General features: G+C 32.7%; 3 protein-coding genes across 3 annotated transcripts; all 3 read left to right on the forward strand.

Moving 5' to 3' along the window:
* Positions 1–3,235: 3,235 nt before the first annotated feature.
* LOC147908606 (uncharacterized) lies at positions 3,236–9,617 on the forward strand. The gene is made up of 3 exons (XM_087409486.1): positions 3,236–8,892; positions 9,028–9,114; positions 9,180–9,617. The coding sequence occupies exons 1-3, from the start codon at positions 7,852–7,854 to the stop codon at positions 9,273–9,275; spliced, it is 1,224 nt and encodes a 407-aa protein (XP_087265612.1). The 5' UTR covers positions 3,236–7,851; the 3' UTR covers positions 9,276–9,617.
* A 469-nt stretch (positions 9,618–10,086) lies between these two features.
* On the forward strand, positions 10,087–13,488 carry LOC105153502 (uncharacterized). The gene is made up of 3 exons (XM_087409485.1): positions 10,087–11,962; positions 12,098–12,184; positions 12,250–13,488. The coding sequence occupies exons 1-3, from the start codon at positions 10,922–10,924 to the stop codon at positions 12,343–12,345; spliced, it is 1,224 nt and encodes a 407-aa protein (XP_087265611.1). The 5' UTR covers positions 10,087–10,921; the 3' UTR covers positions 12,346–13,488.
* Positions 13,489–13,598: 110 nt separating this feature from the next.
* LOC147908607 (uncharacterized) lies at positions 13,599–20,734 on the forward strand. The gene is made up of 3 exons (XM_087409487.1): positions 13,599–15,104; positions 15,243–15,329; positions 15,403–20,734. Exons 1-3 carry the CDS (start codon positions 14,061–14,063, stop codon positions 15,496–15,498), a joined length of 1,227 nt encoding a protein of 408 aa, XP_087265613.1. The 5' UTR covers positions 13,599–14,060; the 3' UTR covers positions 15,499–20,734.
* The last annotated feature ends 600 nt before the right edge of the window (positions 20,735–21,334 follow it).

The following is a 21,334-nucleotide window of genomic DNA, read 5'->3' on the forward strand; positions in this document are numbered from 1 at the left end:
CGGTGCAGCTTGCGCTGCAATTTCGACATTACGTCGCTATACTATTGACACTTGGATTTAATCAATTGAGGAAATAAATTTTATTTTAGAAAATAAATATTTCAAATAAGACTTGATCATTTATAAGACGTCAATAATCATTGATTTTTGTGTAATTTAGAGAGATCCTTGAATTATTCTGCGTATAGAAATATTAAGGTGAATTCAATACAAGTAAATTAATACAAATGAATAAGTAAATAATAAAATATTAATTATAATTTCTAAATAATAACTTATTCTGTATTTTATTTTGACATTTTGACAATGTATATTTTTCGATAATCAAACTTTAATAATGAAATCAACGAACAATTAATTATGCACAAAATAATAAAGTTAATCAATTGAAGTAAAGAAAATGAAGAACATAATTACATTTAACAAAAAGCATTTAACGTTTCTCGAATGAGAAACAACTGAAGAATTGGTATAATACCAGTACAAACGAAAGCTTTCGCACCGTGAAGCATTACGTGAGGGAAGTTCTATTTCAGCCGTTGAAAGTGGTCCGTATAAAAAAGTAATCGCACTTAATGTAGCAGAGTGCGTACTTGAGTAGGTACCCATAGTCGAACGTGAGGCGCAAGTTCACGTTTGATGTAAGCTCGCGTAGATCAACTGACGCTTCCGTGAAACGCGGGATGTAAATAAATACGCGACAGTTTGTTGCGATAAGTTGTCTTCGGCGGGCTGGCTTTTACTATTTCAGCGATCCGTTTTATCACGTCGCGACCTTACGGCGTACGCCCTCGGAACGTGCAACCCCGATTCGTCTACGTCGTCCGTCGAAGCGTGATAAGTCAGCGTCGGCGGATATCGTTGCAGACAGACGATTGCCGCGCTTCTCCGCCACGCTCACGTTTCGCGGTTCACCGTCGGCGGATAGACGCGGAATTATTCTCTGAAATATTTTTCGCGTCGAAGACGTAACTCGAACCGCCCGTCGTCGGAGTGACTCTTGTCGAGTCCATTGAGCCAATAATATCCTTTATAACGTCCCTTATAATGAAACCCTGGTTTCGCAACTTTGGGAACTGTGTATTTGTTCCTTTGAATTTGCTCGTCTTCCCTCATCTCTCCGCGATTATTATAAAACAGAGCGAAGTCGATCGAGATGATTAAAGTTGATCGCGCCTCTTCCATCTTAGTTAATCTTTATTCCGATAAGAATTAAGAAACTAACGATCTCGTTTTACGCTTCTTGAACAATATAGAGTACGTTACCGCAATATAATCTTGAGTCTTATATATATATATATGTATAATGGAAGATTGAGTACCGACTACAAACGAAATATATGACACACATTAGACAACATATACCTGTTTGTATCAAACAAGATTGGTTATTGATCCTGCTTTCGAAATTGCCTGCAAAATAATATATTTTTTAGTTTTCCATCTGAATTCTTCAAAACATATTTCCATGATACGTTTTGTAGTAATTTTAATGGAAATGTGTAGTTCAGAAAAATAAAAATAAAAAATGTAATTCTCTCTATTGAACTTAATTGTTATTTAAGTTAATGTAAAATTTAACACCCTACGGCATGTTTTTTTTTTAATTAAATAATAAAAGATTAATAACTTGGTATGAACTACGATACAGAATTGATTAAATATTTTACGGAAATGTAAATTTCCTCAATTTATGTCAACGTGTGTAAACAAATTCAATTTTGTTTTTAATTCAATATCATCAATTAAATGTTAACTGCAGTGACCACGATGGAACAAAAATGTTCGTCGGGTTAGCTTTTATAGATCATACGTTATTAATATACAAAATCAATTTTTTTCCATTCATATGTATTGTTTGTAAAGATTTGTTTGCGCACGTTGTTATTCTTCTCGAAAATTGAAAAATCGTGCAATAAACTACTATTCATTACTCTACAAAAAATAAGAAGACCTCAGAGTTATTTTTGCTTACACAATTTTAACTTTGACTCTGATTTGTTTTCCATACGTCAGTTCTCTAAACGGATTTTCACAAAAAGCGAGTGATATTTTGCCTTACGCTGGCTCCTGCGAAGGCAATCTTTTTTCGCACGTTAAAAGGGCGACCGGTATGTGTGTACCGGTGTTGTGTGTGTTATGTGTTATAACCCTCTGAAAAATTTATCACTGATGGACTTACGATAGATCCACGTCACAACGAGCGATGTTGCCGATACGAGAGGCCGCGGGCCTTGGTCGGAATTTATCCGTTAACCGCTTTCGGTCGGTCAGCCGCGCAAATGAGCAGTAAGCGCAGATAGCGCAGTGTTGGGGGAGCCTGCCACCTACAATCGACAATTTCGACAATGCGCTTTCAGCTTTGCGCTGTCGCAACCTCACGACGTATAAGCCCGATACGTCCACGTTCGCGTCGAAGTGCAATAAGTCAATGCGGTGGAGCATCGTCACCGACCAGCCGGGATAACGCCATCGATATTTTATTCGGTTTTATCGGAACACAGCGGCGAATGCGTCGAAAAATCAAAGGCGAGAGACGCAAGTTAATTCGAGCGTATGCGAAATGTGAAGGGGGGGATGCTTGAATTTTCAATCGAAAATTACTGTAATATTTTATTTTACTATTATATTAAATGTTATAATTTTAATGTATATTTCACTGACGATAATTGATATATTTTTATTCATTCGCGAAATATCATGTACGCGCATATATAGTTTTGATTAATTTTTATTACTTAATAAATAATACTTAATAATTTGTCCTAAAATTATTGTTGAAACTTTATTCGCTCGAACTTTACTTGCTTATTATCGCTTATTTTTTCTAGTCACAAGAAACTTATTACTGTGAATATTATTGTAAAAGAATACTTTTTAATTAAGTTACTATTCAGAGTATAACTTTTTTTCGTAATAAATTAAATAAAAACAATATATTTTGTACGAATATTTTACGTTGTTTTTGAATAGATCGAATTTTGAAATGTATTTATGTACTACTTGATAAACATATTTGCCTTTATTATTTGTATTTTTGTAAATTTTCTAAATACAATGATATACAATATGTATGTGGCATGGAAATAACATTACGCAAGTTTTTACAGATTATTTATCTTTGTCACATTTGTTGATGCAAACCTATATGTATAGTCGGTTAATGTTTGTTTTACTTTTTGCAGTAAAACAAACAAATTCATTTATTTAAATAATTGGAAAGTCGCCTTCTATATCGTCTACTTGTAAAATTATTAATGTACAATTCTATATGCAAGCGGTATCTCTATTTTTTTTCTATTTTCTTTTTATATCGTGACTTATCACGATGACTTAACAACAAATTGAAAGTTAGGTAGAATTAATACATATTTATATTTACAAATAATAAGATCAGAACATTTCGAAAATAATGAGTATGAAACGTTAGTTAATCAACTGTATTTGCATATTCATCAAATTTTTCATCGAAATCGATTTTTTTCGACGGTTCGTGGACAAAATACATTATCGTCTCGCTACCCCGACTTATTTTTATATACATAATCACTCTCTTTTTTTATTGCGTTTCATGTATATGTATATGTACGTATATTCGCCTTTTACTTTTAAAATACCCTAGAGCAAAAATATTCTAATGAAATAGTGTTTCTTTTTGCGTTCGTAGTTAATTACTTTCCTCGAGCAAAGTCAGTAGAAGGAGAAGTTCGCGACGGAGAAAACGCAGCCGACGATGGTGGAAAACTCGGCGGGCAGTTAATACAGAGCGAGACCCAGGAAATAAATTGCCCGGCGCGGCGCGGCGCGGCGCGGCGCGATGCGGCGCGCGTTTGCGGCGCGTGTCCGCTCGCTCGCCTCGTGCTCTATATATAGTTATGCATTTATTTATTAACCAAGTTTTATTTGTCTCCCGGGTAAAATAACGCAAGGGAGAAAGAGAGAAAGAAAGGGAGCGTAAACAACGTGGTGTGTGCGGTCGCGCGACAACTCACGAACTGCCACCGCCAATTGCTGGCGATCCGTTTTATCCCGGAGCGTCCTCGATCCGTCTACGTCGTACGTCGAGGCATGATAAATCAGCGTCGCGTCGCGTCGCGTCGCGTCGAGTCGCGTCGAGTCGCGTCGAGTCGGGTTTGCCCGCTCGTTCGCTCGTGGCGAGTATCGCATCGACGATAGGCGAACTCGGCCGCAACATGGCCGTCTGTCCCGCACCGGTTCGTTTTTACCTCTTTCTCTCTTCCCCGGTCCCAAGTTGTTTATCGCGGTGGGATTAATGTCTACTTTTTGCGCGTGCGAGCATGAAAAATTTCGCGGCCCGTACGTCGCCCGCCGGATTCGGCAGCATTTTTAACGATCAGCCTTTCTTCAGTCTCCGGCGTTAATCCGATCAATGGGGATGGTAGCGAAAATGCGGGAACTTTATTTGTGGCTTCGTACGGTTATACATAGAATCGGATTATGACACGTCGTGACGATTGTACGATAAGAATGGATATCGAAAATAATGGCCAATGAGCGTGACTGTATCATGGAAAATTAACGTGATTACTTGCAGTCGAGCTTGCAGTGATTATATAATGCTGACAACGAGTCTAACACGGTTGAATCTTTAATGATCACTTTGAATGGAAACAGACGAATAACTATGCTACGCGAGCGAGCTTCTCTTTAGACGCATTTATGCAAATAGATTAACAAATTCAGCCCAATCGAGTTATGTGATAATTCATAATTTATTAACTACGAAAGCACGTGTTTCTGTACAATTACCTTTACATTCACGTGGAACGGACTTTACAGCTTCCAGTTATCTTCGATATTTTTTTCTTCATTTCTGGACACGAAAAGAGATTGCATTTTGCATTCGCGGAAATGTAACGGGCGAATATTTACGAAGCATTTTGAGGCATCAAAAAATCTTTTTCAATCTCTACGTTCTACAGAAGGATCTAAAGCTATGTGTATACATACGTATGTAAATCCTATACACAACTAGACGAGCTAAACCGATTACAACCATTTACGAAATATTGTATGACTGCTCGAAAGTGAGCACGCACAGATTGCTTCTTCTAAAATTTATAATCAATTTTTATACTTTTATGTGAAGAAAATGTCGTTATCATTGTTTTATAACTTTTCAAACTGTCATCAATCTTCAAAATCGTCAAAGTATTTTTCGACAAACTCGTGTGTGCGCGAGTCTCTTCGAGTGATAAAAATGGCAATATCCTGAATTTTCCGAAATTTGAATATAAAATTTGTTTTTATAAATTAAAAAAAATCTATCTGTAATCACTCTGAAAATATGTAATATTGTGGAACCGCACCGATTTCCGCAAGAGTGAAAATATACTCTCCGTGACAGAGTTAATAAAGAGCGTTCCCTGCTGAACTGAAAATGCATTCTCTAAATACCTCTGATCGTCGGCTTGTCCGGTGCGTTCTCGTCAGACGAGAAGGGACGACAAGAGAGAAGACTTGAATGACGGGACTTCCAGAAGTACGTATACGTCACGTGACGACCGCCGATCTCTGCCACGGACATCGAACGCCCGCGATTTGGACCGACTTCTCCGCGCATCGGCTTATGTTGGCATTGCGCGAATAGTTCGGCGACTCTTCGGTATCCGCCGACCACTGTTTATTGCATACCGATGCCAAACACCGGGAACCATCTCGGACGAGGCATGACGGCGAGGATCGTTTCCAAGTCTCGATCATCTCATGGTAGGGCCGGAACGAAAGATATCGGAATGTTAGAGGACGCAACGAGCCATGGATCCAACGGCTCCTGAATGCTGGAGTCCAAAGAATCCCGGGACGTAATAACCTTTTAAAATTTTAAAACGTGTTTGGCGAAAAGATTTGTGCAATAATATAGAAATACAGTCGATGCTTTGGCTTGATGACTCAACTACTTTATCCACGTAATTTCAACGCGGAAAAGATAATACGGCTCTCTGATTGATTTATGACATCTTAAGATTGTACTTAAGACAGTCTAAAGCGGTGTCTACAATGAGATTTTAAGGCATAAAAACTCAAACTTAAATCTTAAGTTGTAAGAAATTATTTCATTATAATCGATTATCTTCTTCACTTTCGATTGTGATTGATCAATTTCTTCAGGCTTGAGGCTTAAAGCTTAAATTTTATGCCTTAAAGCCTCATCGTAGACGCCATCTTAAATATAAAAATCCTACTACGAATATCGAACAAAGTGTCATAACATTTTAATTTATTTAATTGAAGCGTTTCTTATTTTGCGACATTTCCCATGCGTTTGTGTCGAACCTTCATATCACGCGCGCGTTTTGTATCGACCCACAGAGAGGAAGTGGATTCTCGGACGCAGCGAGTTACGTAATATATCCGGATGAGCGTAATATATCCGAGTGAGCATTCGTTTGTGGAGTTAGGGAAGAATGAAGAAAGAAGCGAGTAGATATCACTAGCGTCAAATGGCCGGAGATAAAAAGACGAGCTACAATGGCACGATGAATGTTCCAGACCGATAACGTGCTGACTCTCAGTAACGCGTATGTATAGCGCACAATTTTTGTTTCCTAATGTATAATAATTTCCGCTATGATATTAGATCTCTTAGGTTTTTTTTTCTGTGGCTGAACTAGTACACTTTTGAAACTTAAAGTGAGATAGGTATATGTTTGATATTTGACGCAAAAGCGAGAAAGAGAATTCAGAAATAAAAAATAGATCTATTAAAAAAAACAAAAGATATTTGTGAGATTTTAAACAAACTTCAGACAAACGAATATTTCATTAGTCTATAGGAGAGGTTAGGGACAAACGTAACGTTTGCTTTTTTAATTTTATAACTTCTATAAGTTATGTAAAATTTTTCAACAAATCCTATACAATAGTAAATCTATATTATTAGACAACATAATTGAAACAAAAAACTAATAATATATTACATCAATTTTATAAAGTATAATTTGTTACTTCTTATTTTTATTCCTAGGAATAAAAGTAACACGCAATAAAATTGGGTAGAAACTGTAATACCCTGTTTAACTTTAAATATAATATGAATTAATAGGAAAGATGCTTCTAAAAGGATTTTTATTTACTCTATAAGTGAATATAAACACAATTAACACAATTGCGCTAATTTCGTAATTATCTGTCAAAAGTCAGATTCAATGAAGCATAGCAATATGCACGCATATTCATCATTCAAAAAATAGAGCATCGTGTGATACCATCGTAAGCAAAACGCATAGAAAAAATCGAATGATGGGACAAAGTAACATCTTGTTACCTTTTTCCTCATTAGCGGTATTTCTCATTAAGATATCATTACATGCTTATTTAACAAATTTTATACCTATCTTTAAAGTCTAATGTCTATTTAATATAAACAAAAACAGAGAGTTTGTATTGTCAATAACTAAGGTGAAGGAAGAGTGTGATTGACGTGTAAAAATGAAAGGAAAAAATTATTAGTCGATTGATACCTTTTCTATAACATCTTGTTATTTTTCATACATTTATCATGATACATTTCCCTGGTCTCCCCTACTCTGCACATCGAAGGTGATGATTACCGATCGAAGAGTACCATGGTTACTTTATGACTAACAATTGACTTAGGTATTGTTTCGATGTTGCAATTGCTTGCAGTTTTAAATGGAAACTGGCCGAGTGTAGATTGATAAAGAATCCTTATCAAATAATCTCGAAGACTATATACAAAAATAAATTCTCACAGTAAAGCTTGTGTTAACGCTAAGGTGTAAAGAGTAATCATTTTTGGACAATATAATTCAAATTGTTATATGATATAAGTTGTTGCGAACTTTTGTTTTACCGATAACGACAAATATGTCATTGAAATTTCAAAAATACGTAAAGTGCAAAGTGTGGCAAAAATGGCAGCTGTTCCATGCTACGGACTTTCAATCGCTTATGTATCCTTGCTTCACCTTTAGCCGCATATTTGGAATATTTCCGTATCGCATCAACGCTTCAACTTTTGAAATTACGAAACAAAGCTATTTTCTGACAACCTTCATTACTTGCGTTTACTGTATTTATGGACTAGTAATGCTGTACATGATAGACATTACTGGAACGATCAATTTTGGTACCATACCTCTACATCTTCAACGCAATTGTTTTTATGTACTTGGCGGGTTTATCGGGATTATTACGTACATTTTGAACAATCCTCGGATGCGCTTACTTCAAAATATAATGAAAATCTCTTTAAGACTGTCCCCTGATTCGTATCGAAAGCTATCTAAACTGATTCACGCTAAAGATATTTTTGGTATTATTTATTTAATTGGACGAGCAACATTTTATTATTTTATAATAGATCATGGTATCGCAGACAAGATTCTTGTACAGTACATCACTTTTGTAATATTTCAAATGGATATGTTGTATATAAATTGCGTATGCGTATTAAAAGCCTGTTTTAAGGAAGTCAATAATAATCTAAAGAATTTACAAAAGCTCGTGATAAGCGACGAACCGCATCTTTTGAGGAGAATTTATCACGAACAGAGATATCCATTCTTTCTAACGAAACTTAAAATTTTGAGAAAAAAGCATTTGGTGATCAGTGACACAGTGCAAATGTTGAATACGATTTTCAGTCTACAGCTTCTTGCTACTATAGTTATAACTTTTACTGAAATTACCTTTTCTCTATATTTTTATATAAATCATTGGATAGATAACACGAAAATAAACTATACGTTTTATAGTATGTTATTGATAATATCTTTGACGTATCAATGCACCAAAATAGTATTAATGGGATGGGCTTGTGATACAGGCAAGGATGAGGCCATAAGGGTCGGTATCAATGTCCATGAAATACTGAATAATATTATGGATGAACAAATCAAAGATGAAGTAAATAAAACAATAAAATTTGATTTGTACATTTTTCTGAAAATATTTCGCATGTCAAACTTTATATATTAAATCTGTGTTAGTAATTATTTCTTAATTTTGTACTTAATTATCTTCTAATCTGATATTTTATAGTTGCAGCTGTTTTCCTTGCAAGTACTAAATCGAGAAAATACATTTTCCGCTAAGGGTCTTATACTAGATGCAACGCTTCTCGTTGCGGTGAGTGAATAATTATTTGTTTTAGATAATGTGCATTGCTTATTTATATATAATTTTAATTTTAGATAGTAAGTAACATAACTACATATCTATTAATTTTAATACAATTTTTAATTACCGATCAAGTTTGCAATAAAAAGATTACAAACGATATCGCATAAACAATTTAATTAAGAGATGATAATCAAATTAAAAAATAAAAAATATATATTTAAATATAAAACGTATTCTCTTGTGTATATTTTAGCATTAGATATATGTGAATGTATATGTGTATATAGAAACAAAACCTTATATGTTAATTGTAAAAATAAATTTTTATTGTATGGAAGTCTCTTATTTGCTTATATGTACTGTATGTCAAATATAATAAATACATTTGTAAGAAATATCGTCTTAATAATATGATTTAACTTGAGGTTAAAATTTAATGGTATTTTTTTATTAACCCTGGCTAATATCTGTTTTGATTAGGTATGCGTATAGCGCGCAATTTTTATTTTCTAATAATAATTTCCGATACAATATTAAGTTTCTGTTTCCTGTGGTTGAACTAGTATACACTTTGAAACTTAAAATGAAATAGATATATGTTTGATATTTGACGAAAAAGCGAGAAAAAGAATTTTAGTGCAATCCATATAGTGCAGAAATAAAAAATAGATCTATTGAAAAGCATTAAAAAAACAAGAACTATCTTGAGTGAGATTTTAAACAATCTTCAAAGAAACGAATATTCTATTAGTCTATAGGAGAAACTAGGAATAAACGACGTTTGTCTTTTCGATTTTATAACTTCTATAAGTTATAAAATTTTTCAATAAATCCTATACAATAGTAAATCTATATTATTAGACAACATAATTGAAACGAAAAATTAATAATATATTACATCAATTTTTCTAAAGTATTATTTGTTATTTTTTATTTTTATTCCTAGGAATAAAAGTAACACGCAATAAAATTGGGTAGAAACTGTAATACCCTGTTTAACTTTAAATATAATATTAATAGGAAAGATGCTTCTAAAGGGATTTTTACTTACTCTATAAGTGAATATAAACACAATTAACTCAATTGCGCTAATTTCGTAATTATCTGTCAAAAGTCAGATCGAATGAAGCATAGCAATATGCACGCATATTCATCATTCAAAAAATAGAGCATCGTGTGATATCGTAAGCAAAACGCATAGAAAAAATCGAATGGGACTAAGTAACATCTTGTCACCTTTTTCCTCATTAGCGGTATCTCTCATTAAGATATCATTACATGCTTTTAACATAACAAATTTTATACCTATCTTTAAAAATCTAATGTCTATTTAATACAATGCAAACAAAAACAGAGAGTTTGTATTGTCAAAAACTAAGGTGAAAGGAAGGGTGTGATTGACGTGTAAAAATGAAAGGAAAAAATTATTGGTCGATTGATATCTTTTCTATAACATTTGTTATTTTTCATATTACATTTATTGTGAAACATTTGTCTCTGGTCTCCCCTACGCTGCACATCGAAGGTGATGATTACCGATCGAAGAGTACCATGGTTACTTTATGACTAACAATTGACTTAGGTATTGTTTCGATGTTGCAATTGCTTGCAGTTTTAAATGGAAACTGGCCGAGTGTAGATTGATAAAGAATCCTTATCAAATAATCTCGAAGACTATATACAAAAATAAATTCTCACAGTAAAGCTTGTGTTAACGCTAAGGTGTAAAGAGTAATCATTTTTGGACAATATAATTCAAATTGTTATATGATATAAGTTGTTGCGAACTTTTGTTTTACCGATAACGACAAATATGTCATTGAAATTTCAAAAATACATAAAGTGCAAAGTGTGGCAAAAATGGCAGCTGTTCCATGCTACGGACTTTCAATCGCTTATGTATCCTTGCTTCACCTTTAGCCGCATATTTGGAATATTTCCGTATCGCATCAACGGTTCAATTTTTGAAACTACGAAACAAAGCTATTTTCTGACAACCTTCATTACTTGCGTTTTCTGTATTTATGAACTAGTAATGCTGTACATGATAAACATTACTGGAACGATCAATTTTGGTAACATACCTCTAACTCTTAAACGCAATTGTTTTTATATACTCGGCGGATTTATCGGGATTATTACGTACATTTTGAACAATCCTCGGATGCGCTTACTTCAAAATATAATGAAAATCTCTTTAAGACTGTCCCCTGATTCGTATCGAAAGCTATCTAAACTGATTCACGCTAAAGATATTTTTGGTATTATTTATTTAATTAGACGAACAACATTTTATTATTTTATAATGGATCATGGTATCGCAGACATGATTCTTGTACAGTACATCACTTTTGTAGTATTTCAAATGGATATGTTATATATAAATTGCGTATGCGTATTAAAAGCCTGTTTTAAGGAAGTCAATAATAATCTAAAGAATTTACAAAAGCTCGTGATAAGCGACGAACCGCATCTTTTGAGGAGAATTTATCACGAACAGAGATATCCATTCTTACTAACGGAACTTAAAGTTTTGAGAAAAAAGCATTTGGTGATTAGTAATACAGTGCAAATGTTGAATATGATTTTCAGTCTACAGCTTCTTGCTACTATAGTTATGACTTTTGCTGAAATTACCTTTTATCTGTATTTTTATATAATTAATTATATAGATAACACGAAAATAAACTACATGCTTTATAATATGTTATTGATAATATCTTTGATGTATCAATGCACCAAAATATCATTGATGGGATGGGCTTGTGATACAGGCAAGGATGAGGCAATAAGGGTCGGTACCAACGTCCATGAAATACTGAATAATATTATGGATGAACAAATCAAAGATGAAGTAAATAAAACAATAAAATTTGATTTGTACATTTTTCTGAAAATATTTCGCATGTCAAACTTTATATATTAAATCTGTGTTAGTAATTATTTCTTAATTTTGTACTTAATTATCTTCTAATCTGATATTTTGTAGTTGCAGCTGTTTTCCTTGCAAGTACTAAATCGAGAAAATACATTTTCTGCTAAGGGTCTTATACTAGACGCAACGCTTGTCGTTGCGGTGAGTGAATAATTATTTATTTTAGATAATGTGTATTGCTTATTTATATATAATTTTAATTTTAGGTAGTGAGTAACATAACTACATATCTATTAATTTTAATACAATTTTTAATTACCAATCAAGTTTGCAATAAAAAGGTTACAAACGATATCGCATAAAAAATCTAATTAAGAGAAGATAATCAAATTAAAAAATAAAAAATATATACTTAACGTATTTATATAAAACGTATTCTGTTGTGTGTATATTTTAGCATTAGATATATGTGAATGTATATGTGTATATAGAAACAAAACCTTATATGTTAATATTTAATAGTAAAAATAAATTTTTATTGTATGGAAGTCTTTTATTTGCTTATATATACTGTGTGTCAAATATAATAAATACATTTGTAAGAAATATCGTCTTACTAATATGATAACTTGAGGTTAAAATTTAATGGTATTTTTTTATTAATCCTAGCTAATATCTGTTTTGATTGGATACGTGTATAGCGCGCAATTTTTATTTTCTAATAATAGTTTCCGCTACAATGTTAGGTTTCTGTTTCCTGTGGTTGAACTAGTATACACTTTTGAAACTTAAAAAAAGATAGATTATTTAAAATGAGATAGGTATATGTTTGATATTGGACGGAAAAGCGAGAAAAAAAATTTTAGTGCAATCCATATAGTACAGAAATAAAAAATAGATCTATTGAAAAGCAAAAAAAAAACGAGAACTATCTTGAGTGAGATTTTAAACATTTTAAATCTCCAGAGAAACGAATATTCCATTAGTCTATAGGAGAAACTAGGAACAAACGATGTTTGTCTTTTCGATTTTATAACTTCTATAAGTTATGTAAAATTTTTTAATGAATCTTATACAATAATAAACCTATATTATTAGACAACATCAAAATTAACAATATATAATATTATATCAATTTGTCTAAAGTATCATTTTTTATTTTGTTTCTACCTCTAAGGATAAAAATAACACACAATGAAATTGGGTAAGAATTGTAATATCCTGTTTAACTTTAAATATAAAATGAATTAATAAGAGAGAGACTTCTAAAAAGATTTTTATTTATTCTGTGGGTATATAAGAATATAACACAGAATATAAACACAATTAACACAATTGTGCTAATTTCGTAATTATCTGTTAAACATCAGAGCGTAACATAGCAGTACGCACGCATGCTCACCATTCAAGAAATCGAGCATCGTGCATACGATTCCATCGTAAGCAAAACGTATAGAAAAAATCGAATGAGACAAAGTAATATCTTGTTATTTTTGTCCTCATTAGCGATATCTCTCATTAAGAGATATCATTATTTGCTCATCTAACATACAATCATAACAAATTTTATATCTATCTTTAAGTTTTTAGTATCTATTTAATACAACGCAAACAAAAACAGAGACTATTGTCAATAACTGGAAAAGGAAGGGTACGTGAAAGGGATTGACGTGTAAAAATGGAGGGAAAAAATTACTGATCGATTGATATCTTTTCTATAATGTTTGTTGCTTTCACATTATGCATTTCTCGTATTATATTTGTCCCTGGTCTCCCCTGCTCTGCATATCAAAGATGATGATTACCGATCGAAGAGCACCATGGTTACTTTAAGACTAACAATTGGCCACTTATTGTTTCGATGTTGCAACTGCTTGCAGTTTTAAATGGAAACTGGCCGAGTGTAGATTGATGAATCCTTATCAAATAATCTCGGAGGCTACATACGGAAAGAAATTCTCACAGTAAAGCTTGTGTTAACGCTAAGGTGTAAAGAGTAATCATTTTGGACAGTATAATCCAAATTGTTATATGATATAAGTTGTTGAGAACTTTTATTCTACCGATAACGACAAATATGTCATTGAAATTTCAAAGATACACAAACTACAAAGTGTGGCAAAAATGGCAGTTGTTCCATGCTACGGACTTTCAATCGCTTATGTATCCTTGCTTCATCTTTAGCCGCATATTTGGAATATTTCCGTATCGCATCAACGGTTCAACTTTTGAAACTACGAAACAAAGCTATTTTCTGACAACCTTCATTACTTGCGTTTTCTGTATTTATGAACTAATAATGCTGTATCGGATAGACATTACTGGAACGATTGATTTTGGTATCATACCTGTAACTCTTGAACGTAATTCTTTTTTTATACTCGGCGGGTTTATCGGGATTGTTACGTACATTTTGAACGGTCCTCGGATGCGCTTACTTCAAAATGTAATGGAAATCTCTTTGAGACTGTCTTCTGATTCGTACCGAAAGCTATCGCGACTGATTCACGCTAAAGATATTTTCGGTCACTTTTTTGTAATCGGACGAACAATATTGTATTATTATATGATAAATTTAGGTATCATAGACAAGATTCTCGTACTGTACATCAATTTGATAGTATTTCAAATGGATATGTTGTATATAAATTGCGTATGCGTATTAAAAGCCTGTTTTAAGGAAGTCAATAATAATTTGGAGAATTTGCGGAAGCTCGTGATGAGCGACGAACTACATCTTTTGAGGAGAAATTATCATGAGCAGAGAAATCCAGTCTTACTAATGAAACTTAAAGCTTTGAAAAAAGAGCATTTGATGATAAATGACACAGTGCAAATGTTGAATACTACTTTCAGTCTACAACTTCTTGCTACCATAGTTATGACTTTTGTTGAGCTTACCTTTTATCTATATTTTTATATGATGTATTGGCAAATTAAGAAGAAAATAAATAATCATACGTTATTTGATACATTTTTGACAATATCTTTAATGTATCATTGCATCAAAATATCATTGATGGGGTGGGCTTGTGATACAGGCAAGGATGAGGCCATAAGGATCGGTATCAACGTTCATGAAATACTGAACGATACTATCGATGAACAAATCAAAGATGAAGTAAATAAAACAATAAAATTTGATTTGTACATTTTTCTGAAGATATCTTGCGTGCCAAATTTTATACATTAAATCTGTGCAGTTAGTAATTATTTCTTAATTTTGTACTTAATTATCTTCTAATCTGATATTTTGTAGTTGCAGCTGTTCTCCTTGCAAGTACTGAATCGGGAAAATATATTTTCCGCTAAGGGTCTTATACTAGATGCAACGCTTCTCGTTGCGGTGAGTGAATAATTATTTGTTTTAGGTAATATGTATTGCTTATATATAATTTTATATATAATTTTAATTTTAGATAGTGAGTAACATCACTACGTATCTATTAATTTTAATACAATTTTTAATTACCAATAAAGCTTGCAATAGAAAGATTACAAACAATATTACATAAACAATCCAATTAGAAGAAGATAATCAATTCAAATAAAAAAATATATATTTAAATATAAAAACGTATTCTTTTGTGTATGTTTTATCATTAGGTACATGTGAATGTATGACAAATATAATAAATACGTTTGTAAGAAATATCGTCTTACTAATATGATAACTTGAGATTAAAATTTATTAACGATACCTTTGATTAATCTTATCTAATATTTATTTAGATTAATTCAGATTTATTGTACTCTTGTTTTTCTCACAACATTAACAATTGAAAAGAAAATATATTTTTGAAATGGACTTTACGATTAAAATTGATTTTCGTAAACAACTTATTGAGTATTTTTTTGCGTTTCTAATTTATTTATTAACGATGATTAAAAGACATTTCATTGAAATGTGTAATACGATTGATGAATTAGCGTGATAATATTCATGTCTTTCGTCACTGCATTATTTTATTATTGCTGAAATAAAAAAATTAACCATCCTGCACACAATCTATAAATTACGATCTGTTACAAATTTCACCGAAGAGAATATATCGATTATTTTTAATCTAGATAAGTAGTTATATCGATTATGATTTATTAAAAATTTTATCAAGAAAAATATGTCGATCAATTTTAATCTAGATAAATAGTTAGATTAATCATAATCTATAGCACTGTACTTTGATCCTGAATAATTTTATCTTAACAACTGTGTGACGGTCTGTTATAGTTTTTGAGAAGTTTAAAGTTAAAATGCAATTTTTAATAGTAAATCTTCTCTTTAAAGAATAAATTCCGAAGGGACTACTTTCCGTCCGTCTTTCCACAGTGAGGTCTTAAAGTGAGGTCTACTCCACCTCCGCCTAAAGATGTTCAATTTTCCATATAAAACGAGGTCCATTTCTTCCCCCTATCTGTGGGCATCCGACTTTCCACGCAAAGTGAGGTCTACCCCATCTGTCTTTTTGCTTAGGGGCGTCCTTTCTAGGTCGAGAGATATGATGTAGATCTCATTTCGCATAAAAAGTCTGACATTCTTAGACAGGGCATAGAAAAAAATTAAACGGGCACAAAGTAATATCTTGTCACTCATTAACATGTTAATTACTACATGCTCATTTAACTTACAACCATAATAAATTTTATATTTATCTTCCAGTTTAATGTCTATTTAATATAATGCAAAAAATCAAACAATTTTACGCAATTAGAAAAAAGATTGAAACTGATACTAAAAACTTACTTTTCATGTAATATTTTAATAAAATAAAGTAAAATTCCAAGAATCGTTTATTTATATGTATTACTAGTTATACGTATAATCAATAACTGAAGTAAAGGAGGAGTGTAATCGACATATAAAAGTGGAAGGCGAAATTTATTGGTTAATTGGTATTTTTTTTGTGACATTTGTAATTTTCCCGTGTTATATTTGTCCTTGGTCTCCCTTACTTAACATTACATTTGAGCTCACGTGTTGATGAAAACTCGGAAGAATTTATGTTCCTTTGAAGTCCACTCTGCATGTATTGGTACCAAAAGTATCTCGCTTTTTCATAAATGAAAACATGCTTTTTACGATGCGTTCGCATAAGCGCCCGGAAAATAAATACACACACAAATACACGCACGCGTTATGATATATTATATGTTTTAAATTCGCCTCACGAATGTGTTCCTTAACATTTCAGATTTGCCCTTCCATATTCACGAGTGCAGGTCACGAGTGTGCTTTCCTTTTTTTTTATTGCCATCTCTCAATTTGCATATTTCGTGTCTCTCAAAGTATCCGTGTCGCGGAATTTGGTTTCCTTCGAAAGAAGCAAGCGGATGTTGTACTGCTCTATGCCAACTAGTTCCCTGATGCGTTAGCAACGTTCGTTACAACATTAACGTCGCGGATGTTGGTGGGAAATACAACCTTCCGCCGTCAGAAATACAAACATCAGGCCGATTTATTTATTAGATACAATAAATACAATATAATGCCTGAAAACTCATAAGTCTATCCAATTTCCAAACAGAAATCTCTGTTGAAATATGTGAAATAAAAAAAAAATAAAGAGATTAATAAATTACTCTATAAAATAATTTACAATAAATTACATATTGTTTGTTTTTGGCAATTTCCAAAATTTAAACAATAAATATTTTAATAATAAGATGCTTAAATGAGAAAAATATCTAATTAATAGTTGCTACTATTTCATTCAAATAAAAAAAAACTGATAAATTTGGCGAAAAAATTATGAGCCATTAAAATAGTAAAAACCGTGATTTGTACTCGTACTGCATTTGACCTAATGCAATGTGTATATTGTAGATTGCACATAAAGTAAAGACACGTTCTTGATAAAACGCGCGAAGGAAAGATTTAAAACGTTCCTGCGTAACTATAGCTTTCGGTAGCCGCTGTTAACGAGTGGCATCGCTCAGGTGGGGCTTAAAGCCTCGTTAGAAGGCTAACAACCGGCCATGTATCTTGCGAATCGCCGATTCGGAACAACGTAGGTAAGTAGATAGGTAGGTAGGTATCTTCTAGGATCGTCCCACGGGCGCTGGAATCTACAAATTTATACGACCATCGAACCGAAGCCTCTCTACCAAGACCTGTCTTGCCTTGACATTTGTCACCGCGGATTATTTTGTATCGACGAACTTACTCCGGTATTAACTCATGGAAAGGACTCTCTCTTCTTCTCTTTCTCTTTCCCCCTTTCTCTCTTTCTCTCTTAATAATTTAGACTTAAGGTTATTTGTAAGAGTTGTATTTTTTAAATAATAATAAGAATTTATTCGTTCTCTCTCTCTCTCTCTCTCTCTCTCTCTCTCTCTCTCTCTCTCTCTCTACTTTTTTTCATCTTAACATCGATTACTGTTTTCGTTTTTTTTTTACATATATTTTTTCTGTTCTCGCTTATTATATTACATTATATTCTATCTAATTTTATTCTTGTAATATTTTCCCCAAATTTCTACGCTACTTGTCTATAAATTTTCTTATTTTGTATTTCTCCAAATTTCAGCGCTAATTGTTTGTTAAATTTCTTATTTTTGTGTTCCTCACTCTTGAACGTCGTTGTTTATTCTGTATGTTATTAGAGGGCATGACCTAAAACACCAATAAATGTTTCATCTATCTAGCTATTTATCGATTTACCTATCTATCTCTTGATATCTCTCACGCGCGCGTAAGAAATAATCGATTACTGACGAGGATCCGCCACACTGATACGTAGCGAGACAGAACGTGCGTCGTTTTTCGCGGCCCGATAACGCTCTCACTTGGTACAGTTTCGTAATCTCATTTGTAGCGGACCTTTTCATCGAATTTCGGGACATCCCGGACTCGCCGCGAGAGGAAATTGTGTATATCGGCCAGTCTCGTGCGTGAGAGTAGCCAGCCTCCGCCAAATTTCCGGACTAGAGATATCTGGAGATTCGCGTATCGAATCAATTTCACTTTTTATCGTCGATTATTTAATAATTCCAGATAACTGTCTGGCACATTCATCATCGGGGCGGATTCTGCAACTTCAGTACTGCCGATCGTGCAGTAAAAACGAAAGCTTCTTCCACACTTCTCTGAAGTTTTATGTAACTCGAAATCTTTCGAGTAATCTAAAATCATCGAGGCTTTCCGCGCACAACTTGACTTCAATAAAGCAGGTTTCAAGGCAACTTGAAAATATTGAATATAAGATTATTATTTATTATTTATTATTTATAAGAGTGATATCAAAGAATCACGCTTTAATAGAAATTGAGTTATTAGTTAATAACTAAAAATAAAAAATGAAAAAAGAAAAAGACAAAAGAGGAAAATTTGAAAAAAGCTTTCAGGTCATGTTAACAGAAATAATCTACTAAATGGTAGATTAATTCGTGCTCTAGAATATTTAAGTATGTAAGACCAATATCCTTTTACTTATTGTTCAATAATTGGTAACGATAGAGATATCATATAAGAACGATAATTTTGCGATTTTAAATGTTGGAAAAGAGCTACTTTCGTCAAATTAAAATCCAATAAAAAGTGAAAAAAAACTAGGACTCTCAGAACAGCTGTCGCACGAGAATTGGATATTTTATACGTAGCGCGATGAAGAAAATATTAATAATCTTAGAAATCAATATGGAGAAGGAAGAGAAAGAAATATATAAATAAATTTATTTTGGGGGGAGGGAGTTAATATAATATCTTTACACATACAGAACTTATATCCAGATGGCTTCAAACGATATAGCCAATGTACTTAATGCAAACATTACACATTCGCTAAATATTGGCCTACAGATGGATAATTACATGCATGTCACATGTGTATGTGTTTATGTGTGTAATATTTGGTAATGCTGGCATCGGCCATATCATCTCTGAAGCCGCTCTTAGAATAATAAAGAAAATGTTTGCGAAAATGATATTTAACGTGACAAAATAGTATGTAAAACTAATATTGTGAAAAAATAGGAATAAAAAGAAAGAAAAAGTAATAGTAAAGCTTTCAAATAGTTAACAAAAATTAACTAAATGACGTGGCAGTTGGCACCGACGTATTCTGGAATATTTAGGTATATGGTGCAATATCAAGAGTCGAGACGATTTTCGATATATATATTGGTTAAAACAGGGGGCACGTAATCGTTCGCGCTTTCTGTGCCGAACGAAAGCTCAGCATCTTTTCGGATGGAATCCGCAACGACGTCGGGAAAACGAAATTTCATTCCACGGACATACACGTATTCTATAATATAGTACAGCAAATCGAAATAAGTAAAATTGCAGCAGCGTCGAAGGAATATCACAAAAATATGTATTTCAAGAGAACGTCGCTGGAAAATTATCACAAATCATGTTTGCGATGATTATATAAATTTCAAATAGACGATAGTCAATTAGTCATTTTTTTATCTAAGCGAGATAATGGAAAACAAATGAAAAAACAAATGTGTGCAAACATAAAAATAGATAAACTATATCGATTTACGGATAATATAAATACAATATTCAGTTTTAGATATGTGATATCATGTTTTAGATAACTTGATTTAATCAGCATTTTTTTTTTTCAGAAGCTTAATCCTTAGTACACACCATAATTTTCCGACCCTTTGTACATATAATGGGCTGTTCGTGTCCGGGTTAATTTTCATTACTTTTATAAGTGTACCAAAATTATTATATTATTCTTACATATACTCTAACATCTTTAGAAAGTATTTGTAAAATACATTAAAGAAAAGATAAAATAAAGACCATTATTTAGCTAAGTGCTCTTAATATTTCAAAAAAAAAAAAATATACAGAACGTAAATGATTCAATCCTATATATTAAAGATAATTAAAGAATATCTTATGCCAAGTATTTTTTATGATATTTAATGATATGACAAATAATAATAAATTTACATTAAGAAAAAAATTCATTGAATATCTTCTATCTCGTCGTTAGAATGAATTGAGTAGGCAGAAATAGGAGCAACCTGTATACGACTGTCAGGAGGCGTATTTCGGAAGGACACCCAAAGGTATCCTTCCAACGAGCAGCGGCCCGACGGGAATAGACTCATCGTGAGGGGTGGATCCCAGAACGATTCCAGTTAAGATGGAACGGGATGGTATCCCACTAAACAACGGTATCCAATCATCGGTGCGATCGCTCGTGTAAAACGGTAGTGGCCATCGAGGTTCGCCAAAGTTTAAAGCCAGGCGTCCTGTCTCTTTTTCTCCTTTCCCCCCCCCCTCTCTCTCTCTCTATATATATATATATATATATATTTTCCTTTTTCCCTTTTTCTTCATCTTCATCCTTTTATTATCTCTTCTTCTTCTCTCTCTCTCTCTCTCTC

This window comes from Acromyrmex echinatior, chromosome 9 (assembly GCF_024713525.1).
Source record: "Acromyrmex echinatior isolate Ae372 chromosome 9, ASM2471352v2, whole genome shotgun sequence".
Classification (NCBI taxonomy): Eukaryota; Metazoa; Arthropoda; class Insecta; order Hymenoptera; family Formicidae; genus Acromyrmex; species Acromyrmex echinatior.

Excerpts from the sequence above, each read along its gene's own strand:
- LOC147908606 (XM_087409486.1), top strand. The coding sequence starts at position 7,852 with ATGTCATTGAAATTTCAAAAATACGTAAAGTGCAAAGTGTGGCAAAAA. Across the intron at positions 8,893-9,027 it reads ATGAACAAATCAAAGATGAA|TTGCAGCTGTTTTCCTTGCA; the intron begins GTAAATAAAACA and ends GATATTTTATAG. Across the intron at positions 9,115-9,179 it reads ATGCAACGCTTCTCGTTGCG|ATAGTAAGTAACATAACTAC; the intron begins GTGAGTGAATAA and ends TTTTAATTTTAG.
- LOC105153502 (XM_087409485.1), top strand. The coding sequence starts at position 10,922 with ATGTCATTGAAATTTCAAAAATACATAAAGTGCAAAGTGTGGCAAAAA. Across the intron at positions 11,963-12,097 it reads ATGAACAAATCAAAGATGAA|TTGCAGCTGTTTTCCTTGCA; the intron begins GTAAATAAAACA and ends GATATTTTGTAG. Across the intron at positions 12,185-12,249 it reads ACGCAACGCTTGTCGTTGCG|GTAGTGAGTAACATAACTAC; the intron begins GTGAGTGAATAA and ends TTTTAATTTTAG.
- LOC147908607 (XM_087409487.1), top strand. The coding sequence starts at position 14,061 with ATGTCATTGAAATTTCAAAGATACACAAACTACAAAGTGTGGCAAAAA. Across the intron at positions 15,105-15,242 it reads ATGAACAAATCAAAGATGAA|TTGCAGCTGTTCTCCTTGCA; the intron begins GTAAATAAAACA and ends GATATTTTGTAG. Across the intron at positions 15,330-15,402 it reads ATGCAACGCTTCTCGTTGCG|ATAGTGAGTAACATCACTAC; the intron begins GTGAGTGAATAA and ends TTTTAATTTTAG.